The sequence below is a fragment of the Petromyzon marinus genome, unplaced genomic scaffold (genome assembly GCF_048934315.1).
Source record: "Petromyzon marinus isolate PM22_M1 ecotype Great Lakes invasive population unplaced genomic scaffold, UKy_Petmar_22M1.pri1.0 PM_Scaffold_17, whole genome shotgun sequence".
NCBI classification, from domain to species: Eukaryota; Metazoa; Chordata; class Hyperoartia; order Petromyzontiformes; family Petromyzontidae; genus Petromyzon; species Petromyzon marinus.
The window spans coordinates 990,685-1,002,697 of NW_027423135.1; the positions used below are offsets into that span (position 1 = coordinate 990,685).

The window sequence follows — 12,013 nt, forward strand, 5'->3', positions numbered from 1 at the left end:
CATACACCACCATCATACACCACCATCATACACTACCATCATACACTACCATCATACACCACCATCATACACCACCATCATACACCACCATCATACACCACCATCATACACCACCATCATACACTACCATCATACACTACCATCATACACCACCATCATACACTACCATCATACACCACCATCATACACTACCATCATACACTACCATCATACACCACCATCATCACCGCCATCATGCACCGCCATCATACACCACCATCATACACCACCATCATCACCACCATCATACACCACCATCATACACCACCATCATCACCACCATCATCACCACCATCATACACTACCATCATACACCACCATCATCACCACCATCATACACCACCATCATACACCACCATCATCACCACCATCATACACCACCATCATACACTACCATCATACACCACCATCATACACCACCATCATACACCATCATCATACACCACCATCATACACCACCATCATACACCACCATCATACACCACCATCATACACTACCATCATACACTACCATCATACACTACCATCATACACCACCATCATCACCGCCATCATGCACTGCCATCATACACCACCATCATACACCACCATCATACACCACCATCATACACCACCATCATACACCACCATCATACACCACCATTATACACCACCATCATACACTACCATCATACACTACCATCATACACCACCATCATACACCACCATCATACACCACCACAGCATGTTTTTTTGTTTGCAAGTTCACCACAAGTACGTGCGGTTAATGCAGACACGATTCCTTGCGAAAGGTTTATGTTTGGTGTGTTAGCATCTTAACACAGCCGTTTCATTGCCTTGAAGGGTGAAAACCTTCTTGTTATATTGCGATACTGCCAAGGGAGGTCCCATGACGGAGGTCCCATGACGGAGGTCCCATGACGGAGGTCCCATGACGGAGGTCCCATGACGGAGGTCCCATGACGGAGGTCCCATGACGGAGGTCCCATGACGGAGGTCCCATGACGGAGGTCCCATGACGGAGGTCCCATGACGGAGGTCCCATGACGGAGGTCCCATGACGGAGGTCCCATGACGGAGGTCCCATGACGGAGGTCCCATGACGGAGGTCCCATGACGGAGGTCCCATGACGGAGGTCCCATGACGGAGGTCCCATGACGGAGGTCCCATGACGGAGGTCCCATGACGGAGGTCCCATGACGGACCCTTTCATCCAATCAGAGACCTTTGTTTATTTTCCCTTAGCCAATCCCTGTCCTTGACGGATCTTCCCTGTCTCGCGCCTAATCCAAATTCAAATTTTGTTCCGTCCAATCACCTTCAAAGTCTGCCTCTCGACCAATCGCAGTGTAGCCCCGTTTCAACCAATCGGAGACCTTCGTTTATTTTCAAATCGCCGTTAGGCTGCATATTGTATTGGGGTCATGTGTCGGTCATTACACGTTGAGCAGATTGCGTGAATATAAACATGTCGTGTTGTGTCTTATTGTGTTGTGTTGTGTTATCTTGTGTCTTATTGTGTGGTGTTGTGTTGTGTCTTATTGTGTTGTGTTGTGTATTGTGCTGTGTCTTATTGTGTTGTGTTGTGTCTTATTGTGTTGTGTTGTGTCTTGTTGTGTTGTGTCGTGTTGTGTTGTGTGTTGTGTTGTGTCTTGTTGTGTTGTTGTGTTGTGTTGTGTCTTGTTGTGTTGTGTCGTGTTGTGTTGTGTCTTGTTGTCTTGTGTTGTGTTGTGTTGATGTGTTGTGTTGTGTCTTGTTGTCTTGTGTTGTGTTGTGTTGGTGTGTTGTGTTGTGTTGTGTCGTGCTGTGTTGTGTTGTGTCTTGTTGTCTTGTGTGTTGTGTTGTGTCGTGTTGTGTTGTGTCTTGTTGTCTTGTGTTGTGTTGTGTCTTGTTGTGATGTGTTGTGTTGTGTCTTGTTGTGTTGTGTTGTGTCTTGTTGTGTCGTGTTGTGTTGTGTTGTTGTGTTGTGTTGTGTCTTGTTGTGTTGTGTTGTTGTGTTGTGTCTTGTTGTCTTGTGTTGTGTTGTGTCTTGTTGTGATGTGTTGTGTTGTGTTGTTGTGTTGTGTCTTGTTGTGTTGTGTTGTGTCTTGTTGTCTTGTGTTGTGTCGTGTTGTGTCTTGTTGTGATGTGTTGTGTTGTTGTGTTGTGTTGTGTCTTGTTGTGTTGTGTCTTGTTGTGTTGTGTTGTGTCTTAGTGTGTTGTGTTGCGTTGTGTTGTGTTGTGTGGTGTTGTGTTGTGTTGTGTCTTGTTGTGTTGTGTCTTGTTGTGTCGTGTTGTGTCTTGTTGTGTTGTGTTGTGTCGTGTTGTGTCTTATTGTGTTGTGTTGCGTTGTGTTGTGTTGTGTCTTGTTGTGTTGTGTCTTGTTGTGTCGTGTTGTGTTGTGTGGTGTTGTGTGGTGTTGTGTCGTGTTGTGTCGTGTTGTGTCGTGTTGTGTCGTGTTGTGTCGTGTTGTGTCGTGTTGTGTCGTGTTGTGTCGTGTTGTGTCGTGTTGTGTCGTGTTGTGTCGTGTTGTGTCGTGTTGTGTTGTGTTGTGTTGTGTCGTGTCGTGTCGTGTCGTGTCGTGTCGTGTCGTGTCGTGTCGTGTCGTGTCGTGTCGTGTCGTGTCGTGTCGTGTCGTGTCGTGTCGTGTCGTGTCGTGTCGTGTCGTGTCGTGTCGTGTCGTGTCGTGTCGTGTCGTGTCGTGTCGTGTCGTGTCGTGTCGTGTCGTGTCTTGTTGTCTTGTGTTGTGTCTTGTTGTCTTGTGTTGTGTTGTCTCTTGTTGTGATGTGTTGTGTTGTTGTGTTGTGTTGTGTCTTGTTGTGTTGTGTCTTGTTGTGGTGTGTCTTGTTGTGTTGTGTTGTGTCTTATTGTGTTGTGTTGTGTTGCGTTGTGTTGTGTTGTGTGGTGTTGTGTTGTGTTGTGTCTTGTTGTGTTGTGTTGTGTCTTGTTGTGTCGTGTTGTTGTGTCTTATTGTGTTGTGTTGCGTTGTGTTGTGTTGTGTCTTGTTGTGTTGTGTCTTGTTGTGTTGCGTTGTGTCTTGTTGTGTTGTGTTGTGTCGTGTTGTGTTGTGTCGTGTTGTGTCGTGTTGTGTCGTGTCGTGTTGTGTTGTGCTGTGTTGTGTCTTGTTGTGTTGTGTCTTATTGTGTTGTGTTGTGTCTTGTTGTGTCGTGTTGTTTTGTGTTGTTGTGTTGTGTTGTGTCGTGTCTTGTTGTGTTGTGTCTTGTTGTGTTGTGTCTTGTTGTGTTGTGTTGTGGTGTGTTGTGTTGTGATGTGTTGTGTCGTGTTGTGTCGTGTTGTGTCGTGTTGTGTTGTGTTGTTGTGCTGTGTCGTGTTGTGTCTTGTTGTGTTGTGTTGTTGTGTTGTGTGGTGTTGTGTCTTGTTGTGTTGTGTGGTGTTGTGTCTTGTTGTGTTGTTGTGTTGTTGTGCTGTGTCGTGTTGTGTCTTGTTGTGTTGTGTTGTGTCTTGTTGTGTCGTGTCTTGTTGTGTTGTGTAACCCGCCGCCACCCGACGTAGCCAATCCGGCGAGTTGTTTGCCGCGTGAACAAAGCGCGTGGCCACAATCGTTACATAGTGTACAGTGTAGTGTACAGTGTCGTGTACAGTGTAGTGTACAGTGTAGTGTACAGTGTAGTGTATAGTGTAGCGTACAGTGTAGTGTGCAGTGTAGTGTGCAGTGTAGTGTACAGTGTAGTGTGTAGTGTAGTGTATAGTAGTGTATAGTGTAGTGTATAATGTAGTGTATATTGTAGTGTATAATGTAGTGTATAGTGTAGTGTACAGTGTAGTGTACAGTTTAGTGTATAGTGTAGTGTACAGCGTAGTGTACTGTGTAGTGTAAAATGTAGTGTATAGTGTAGTGTATAGTGTAATGTATAATGTAGTGTATAGTCTAGTGTATAGTGTAGTGTATAGTGTAGTGTATAGTGTAGTGTACAGTGTAGTGTACAGTGTAGTGTGTAGTGTATAGTAGTGTATAGTGTAGTGTATAATGTAGTGTACAGTGTAGTGTACAGTGTAGTGTACAGTGTAGTGTATAGTGTAGTGTATATTGTAGTGTATAGTGTAGTGTAAAATGTAGTGTATACTGTAGTGTATAGTGTAGTGTATAGTGTAGTGTATAATGTAGTGTGTAGTGTAGTGTATAGTGTAGTGTATAGTGTAGTGTATAGTGTAGTGTATAGTGTAGTGTATTGTGTAGTGTATAATGTAGTGTATAGTGTAGTGTATAATGTAGTGTACAGTGTAGTGTACAGTGTAGTGTACAGTGTAGTGTACTGTGCAGTGTACTGTTAAGTGTACTGTGAAGTGTACTGTGTACAGTGTAGTGTGCAGTGTAGTGTACAGTGTAGTGTATAGTGTAGTGTATAGTAGTGTAGTGTAGAGTGTAGTGTATAGTGTGGTGTACAGTGTAGTGTACAGTGTAGTGTATAGTAGTATATAATAGTGTACAGTAGTGTAATGTATAGTAGTATATAATAGTGTATACTAGTGTAGTGTATATTGTAGTGTATAGTAGTATATAATAGTGTATAGTAGTATATGTGTAAAGTAGTATATAATAGTGTATAGTAGTGTAGTGTATAATGTAGTATATAGTAGTATATAATAGTATATAGTAGTGTAGTGTATAGTAGTATATAATAGTGTATAGTATAACATAATAGTGTATAGTAGTATATAATAGTGTTTAGTAGTATAATAGTGTTTAGTAGTATAATAGTGTATAGTAGTATATAATAGTGTATAGTAGTATAAAATAGTGTATAGTAGTGTAATATATAGTAGTATATAATAGTGTATAATAGTGTAGTGTATAGTGTACTATATAGTAGTATATAATAGTGTATAGTAGTGTAATGTATAGTAGTATATAATAGTGTATACTAGTGTAGTGTATATTGTAGTGTATAGTAGTATATAATAGTGTATAGTAGTATATAAGTGTAAAGTAGTATATAATAGTGTATAGTAGTGTAGTGTATAGTGTATAGCAGTGTGTAATAGTGTGTAGTAGTATATAATAGTGTATAGTAGTATATAATAGTGTATAGTAGTATATAAGAGTGTATAGTAGTTTATAATAGTGTATAGTAGTATATAACAGTGTATAGTAGTATAATACTGTATAGTAGTATATAATAGTGTATAGTAGTTTATAATAGTGTATAGTAGTTTATAATAGTGTATAGTAGTATTTAATAGTGTATAGTAGTATATAATAATGTATAGTAGTATATAATAGTGTATAGTAGTGTAGTGTATAGTAGTATATAATAGTGTATAGTAGTGTAATATATAGTAGTATATAATAGTGTATAGTAGTTTATAATAGTGTTTAGTAGTATAATAATATATAGTAGTATATAAAAGTGTATAGTGGTGTAGTGTATAGTAGTATATAATAGTGTATAGTAGTATAATGTATAGTAGTATATAATAGTGTATAGTAGTGTAGTGTATAGTAGTATATAATAGCGTATAGTAGTGTAATGTATAGTAGTTTATAATAGTGTATAGTAGTTTATAATAGTGTATAGTAGTATATAATAGTGTATAGTAGTATATAATAGTGTATAGTAGTATATAATAGTGTATAGTAGTGTAGTGTATAGTGTAGTGTATAGTAGCATATAATAATGTATAGTAGTATATAATAGTGTATAGTAGTATATAATAGTGTATAGTAGTATATAATAGTGTATAGTAGTATATAATAGTGTATAGTAGTATATAATAGTGTATAGTAGTATATAATAGTGTATAGTAGTATATAATAGTGTAAAGTAGTATATTAAAGTGTATAATAGTTTATAATAGTGTATAGTAGTATATAATAGTGTATAGTATATAATAGTGTATAGTAGTCTAATGTATAGTAGTTTATAATAGTGTATAGTAGTGTAGTGTATAGTGCAGTGTATAGTAGTATATAATAATGTATAGTAGTATTTAATAGTGTATAGTATTAAATAATAGTGTATAGTATAATAATGTATAGTAGTATATAATAGTGTATAGTAGTGTAGTGTGTAGTGTATAGTGTAGTGTATAGTAGTGTAGTGTACAGTGTAGTGTATAGTAGTGTCGTGTATAGTGTAGTGTATAGTAGTGTAGTGTATAGTGCCTTTACCCCCCACGCCCCTCCCCCCACCCCCTCCCCCCACCCCCTCCCACCCCACCCCCCCCACCCCCCCACCAACAACCTGGAGCAGGTGAGAAGCCGTTCGGCTGCGAGTTTGCGGGCTGTGACCGACGTTTCGCGAACAGCAGCGACCGCAAGAAGCACATGCACGTGCACACCTCGGCCAAGCCCTACCTGTGCAAGCTGTGCGACAAGTCGTACACACACCCCAGCTCCCTGCGGAAACACTTGAAGGTGAGGGTGTAGTGTAGTGTAGTGTGTAGTGTAGTGTGTAGTGTAGTGTAGTGTGTATTGTAGTGTAGTGTGTAGTGTAGTGTAGTGTGTAGTGTAGTGTGTAGTGTGTGAGTGTGCGACAAGTCCTACACTCACCCCAGCTCCTTGCGCAAACACTTGAAGGTGAGGGTGTAGTGTAGCGTGTAGTGTAGTGTGTAGTGTAGTGTGTAGTGTAGTGTGTAGTGTAGTGTGTAGTGTAGTGTGTAGTGTAGTGTGTAGTGTAGTGTGTAGTGTAGTGTGTAGTGTAGTGTAGTGTGTAGTGTAGTGTGTGAGTGTGCGACAAGTCGTACACACACCCCAGCTCCCTGCGGAAACACTTGAAGGTGAGGGTGTAGTGTAGCGTGTAGTGTAGTGTGTAGTGTAGTGTGTAGTATAGTGTGTAGTGTAGTGTGTAGTGTAGTGTATAGTGTAGTGTGTAGTTTAGTGTGTAGTGTAGTGTATAGTGTAGTGTAGTGTGTAGTGTAGTGTGTAGTGTAGTGTGTAGTGTAGTGTGTAGTGTAGTGTGTAGTGTAGTGTAGTGTGTGAGTGTGCGACAAGTCCTACACTCACCCCAGCTCCCTGCGGAAGCACTTGAAGGTGAGGGTGTAGTGTAGTGTGTAGTGTAGTGTAGTGTGTAGTGTAGTGTGTAGTGTAGTGTGTAGTGTGTAGTGTAGTGTGTAGTGTAGTGTGTAGTGTGTAGTGTAGTGTGTAGTGTAGTGTGTAGTGTAGTGTAGTGTGTAGTGTAGTGTGTAGTGTAGTGTGTAGTGTAGTGTGAGTGTAGTGTAGTGTGTAGTGTAGTGTGTAGTGTAGTGTAGTGTGTAGTGTAGTGTGTAGTGTAGTGTGTAGTGTAGTGTATGAGTGTAGTGTAGTGTGTAGTGTAGTGTGTGAGTGTGCGACAAGTCCTACACACACCCCAGCTCCTTGCGCAAGCACTTGAAGGTGAGGGTGTAGTGTAGTGTGTAGTGTAGTGTAGTGTGTAGTGTAGTGTGTAGTGTAGTGTAGTGTGTAGTGTAGTGTGTAGTGTAGTGTGTAGTGTAGTGTGTAGTGTAGTGTGTAGTGTGTAGTGTAGTGTGTAGTGTAGTGTGTAGTGTAGTGTAGTGTGTAGTGTGTAGTGTAGTGTGTAGTGTAGTGTAGTGTGTAGTGTAGTGTAGTGTGTAGTGTAGTGTGTAGTGTAGTGTGTAGTGTAGTGTGTAGTGTGTAGTGTAGTGTGTAGTGTAGTGTGTAGTGTAGTGTATAGTGTAGTGTGTAGTGTAATGTGTAGTGTAGTGTGGTGTGTGAGTGTGTGAGTGTAGTGTAGTGTGTAGTGTAGTGTGTGAGTGTGTGATTGTAGTGTGTAGTGTGTGAGTGTAGTATAGTGTGTAGTGTAGTGTGTAGTGTAGTGTAGTGTGTAGTGTAGTGTGTAGTGTAGGGTGTAGTGTAGTGTTTAGTGTAGTGTGTAGTGTGGTGTAGTGTGGTGTAGTGTGTAGTGTAGTGTGTAGTGTAGTGTGTAGTGTAGTGTGTAGTGTAGTGTGTGAGTGTGTGATTGTAGTGTGTAGTGTGTGAGTGTAGTATAGTGTGTAGTGTAGTGTGTAGTGTAGTGTGTAGTGTAGTGTGTAGTGTGTAGTGTAGTGTAGTGTGTAGTGTGGTGTAGTGTGTAGTGTAGTGTAGTGTGTAGTGTGTAGTGTAGTGTGTAGTGTAGTGTGTAGTGTAGTGTAGTGTGTAGTGTAGTGTGTGTGTAGTGTGTGTGTGAGTGTAGTGTGTAGTGTAGTGTAGTGTGTGAGTGTGTGAGTGCAGTGTGTGAGTGTGTGAGTGTAGTGTAGTGTGTAGTGTAGTGTGTGAGTGTAGTATAGTGTGTGAGTGTAGTGTAGTGTGTAGTGTAGTGTGTAGTGTAGTGTGTAGTGTGTAGTGTAGTGTAGTGTGTAGTGTAGTGTGTAGTGTAGTGTAGTGTGTAGTGTAGTGTGTAGTGTAGTGTGTAGTGTAGTGTATGAGTGTAGTGTAGTGTGTAGTGTAGTGTGTGAGTGTGCGACAAGTCCTACACACACCCCAGCTCCTTGCGCAAGCACTTGAAGGTGAGGGTGTAGTGTAGAGTGTAGTGTAGTGTAGTGTGTAGTGTAGTGTGTAGTGTAGTGTAGTGTGTAGTGTAGTGTGTAGTGTAGTGTGTAGTGTGTAGTGTGTAGTGTAGTGTAATGTGTAGTGTAGTGTGTAGTGTAGTGTAGTGTGTAGTGTAGTGTGTAGTGTAGTGTGTAGTGTAGTGTAGTGTGTAGTGTAGTGTGTAGTGTAGTGTAGTGTGTAGTGTAGTGTAGTGTGTAGTGTAGTGTGTAGTGTAGTGTAGTGTGTAGTGTAGTGTGTAGTGTGTAGTGTAGTGTGTAGTGTAGTGTGTAGTGTAATGTGTAGTGTAGTGTGGTGTGTGAGTGTGTGAGTGTAGTGTAGTGTGTAGTGTAGTGTGTGAGTGTGTGATTGTAGTGTGTAGTGTGTGAGTGTAGTATAGTGTGTAGTGTAGTGTGTAGTGTAGTGTAGTGTGTAGTGTAGTGTGTAGTGTGGTGTAGTGTGTAGTGTGTAGTGTAGTGTGTAGTGTAGTGTGTAGTGTAGTGTGTAGTGTAGTGTGTAGTGTAGTGTGTGAGTGTGTGATTGTAGTGTGTAGTGTGTGAGTGTAGTATAGTGTGTAGTGTAGTGTGTAGTGTAGTGTGTAGTGTAGTGTGTAGTGTGTAGTGTAGTGTAGTGTGTAGTGTGGTGTAGTGTGTACTGTAGTGTTTAGTGTAGTGTGTAGTGTGTAGTGTAGTGTGTAGTGTAGTGTGTAGTGTGTAGTGTAGTGTGTGTGTAGTGTGTGTGTAGTGTGTGTGTGAGTGTAGTGTGTAGTGTAGTGTAGTGTGTGAGTGTGTGAGTGCAGTGTGTGAGTGTGTGAGTGTAGTGTAGTGTGTAGTGTAGTGTGTGAGTGTAGTATAGTGTGTAGTGTAGTGTAGTGTGTAGTGTAGTGTGTGAGTGTAGTGTATAGTGTAGTGTGTAGTGTAGTGTGTGTGTAGTGTGTGAGTGTAGTGTGTAGTGTGTAGTGTAGTGTGTAGTGTGTGTGTGTGAGTGTAGTGTGGTGTGTGAGTGTGTGAGTGTGTGATTGTAGTGTGTAGTGTGTGAGTGTAGTGTAGTGTGTAGTGTAGTGTGTGAGTGTGTGAGTGTAGTGTAGTGTGTGAGTGTGTGAGTTTGTGAGTGTAGTGTGTAGTGTAGTGTGTAGTGTAGTGTGTGTGTAGTGTGTGAGTGAGTGTCGTGTGTAGGGAGTGAGTGTGTGAGTGTGAGTGTATCGTAGTTTGAGAGTGTAGTGTGTAGGGAGTGAGTGTAGTGTAGTGTGTGAGTTTGAGAGTGTAGTGTAGTGTGTAGTGTAGTGTAGTGTGTAGTGTAGCGTAGTGTGTAGTGTGTGAGTGTAGTGTAGTGTGTAGTGTGTGAGTGTAGTGTAGTGTGTAGTGTGTAGTGTAGTGTGTAGTGTAGCGTAGTGTGTAGTGTGTGAGTGTAGTGTAGTGTGTAGTTTAGTGTGTGAGTGTAGTGTAGTGTGTAGTGTAGTGTGTGAGTGTAGTGTGTGAGTGTAGTGTAGTGTGTAGTGTAGTGTGTGAGTGTAGTGTAGTGTGTAGTGTAGTGTGTGAGTGTAGTGTAGTGTGTAGTGTAGTGTGTAGTGTAGTGTGTAGTGTAGTGTGTGAGTGTAGCGTAGTGTGAGTGTAGTGTGTGAGTGTGTGAGTGTGGGGAGCGGTAGTGTAGCGGTTAGCGCGCTGCGCTACGAACCTGGCGACCCGGGTTCGATTCCCGCTCACGGCCAACACCAGTGACGATTATCTGAGACCGATCCCGGGCCTCCCCTAGGTCGACTCTGCCTCAAATGAGTACCTGGTGCGGTGTGTAAACATTGCCACTAGGGAGACAAAGGCGGTCGGGGCGTGGTGCTGGCCACCCACCCCCTCGTGTACCGTTACCGGCCTTCATAGGTGCTCGCTAACAGCACTTGCCCCTACAGTCTGTTAAGGCTATATGGGGGATCTTTGTATCTTTGTGTGAGTGTAGTGTAGTGTGTAGTGTAGTGTGTAGTGTAGTGTGTAGTGTGTGTGAGTGTAGCGTAGTGTGAGTGTAGTGTGTACGGAGTGAGTGTAGTGTGTACGGAGTGAGTGTAGTGTGTAGGGAGTGAGTGTGTGAGTGTAGTGTAGTGTGAGTGTAGTGTGTGAGTGAGTGTAGTGTGTAGGGAGTGAATGTGTGAGTGTGAATGTAGCATAGTGTGAGAATGTAGTGTGTAGGGAGTGAGTGTACTAATTTGAGGCTGAGTCGACCTAGGGGAGGCCCAGGATTGGTTCAAATAATCGTCACCCGGTGTTGGCCGTGAGCGGGAATCGAACCCGGGTCGCTGGGTTCGTAGCGCAGCGTAGCAGCTGACCACTACACCCATCACTTCCCACCCTCACTCACTTCACACTCACTCACACCACTCACTCACTCACTCCACTCACCACTCTCTCACTCCGCTCACTCACTCACACACACCACTCACTAAATCCACTCACTCACTCACCACTCACTCACACACACCACTCACTCACTCACACACACCACTCTCTCACTCCGCTCACTCACTCCACTCACCACTCTCTCACTCCGCTCACTCACTCACTCCACTCACCACTCTCTCACGCCGCTCACTCACTCACTCACACACTCACTCTCTCACTCCACTCACTCACATGCTCACTCGCACACTCTCTCACTCACTCTCTCACTCACACACACCACTCTCTCACTCCGCTCACTCACTCCGCACTCAATACTCAGTCTCTCACTCACTCACATGCTCACTCACACACTCTCTCACTCACTCACACACTCTCTCACTCACTCACACACACTCTCACTCTCTCACTCACTCACATGCTCACTCACTCACTCACACTCACACACTCTCACACTCACTCTCACACTCACTCACTCTCTCACTCCACTCACTCACATGCTCACTCACACACTCACTCACTCACACACTCACTCACTCACACATACACACTCAATCTCTCACTCACACACACACTCACTCTCTCACTCACTCTCACTCTCACACTCACTCACTCTCTCACTCCACTCACTCACATGCTCACTCACACACTCACTCACTCACACACTCACTCTCTAACTCCACTCACTCACACTCTCTCACTTACTCACTCCACTCACTCACTCCGCACTCAATACTCAGTCTCTCACTCACTCACTCACACACACTCACTCTCTCACTCACACACTCACACACTCACACACTCACTCACTCTCTCACTCACTCACATGCTCACTCACTCACTCTCTCACTCACACACTCACACACTCACTCTCTCACTCCACTCACTCACACACTCTCACACACACTCTCACACTCTCTCACACACACTCACACACACTCACTCTCACACACTCTCACACACACTCACACACTCTCTCACTCTCCACTCACTCCACCCACCCGGGTATCCACCTCTTGCCCCAGGTCCACGAGGGGGTTCACGCTTCCCAGCCCTCGCCCGCTGCCAGCTCCGGCTACGAGTCGTCCACTCCTCCCGAAGCAGCAGCAGCAGCCACAACCGCAGCAGCAGCAACAGCAGCAGCAGCAT

The 12,013-nt window shown here is 43.1% G+C and overlaps 1 protein-coding gene across 1 annotated transcript in view; it reads left to right on the forward strand.

The window, feature by feature from the left end:
- Positions 1 to 12,013, forward strand: part of LOC142922782 (uncharacterized) — a 45,336-nt gene that overhangs the window by 30,366 nt on the left and 2,957 nt on the right. Inside the window, exons 3-4 of the mRNA XM_076063686.1 lie at positions 6,232 to 6,395; positions 11,890 to 12,013. The exon at positions 11,890 to 12,013 is cut by the window's right edge and continues 2,957 nt beyond it. Coding sequence (XP_075919801.1) covers positions 6,232 to 6,395; positions 11,890 to 12,013 — 288 coding nt within the window. The remainder of the gene's footprint in view (positions 1 to 6,231; positions 6,396 to 11,889) is intronic.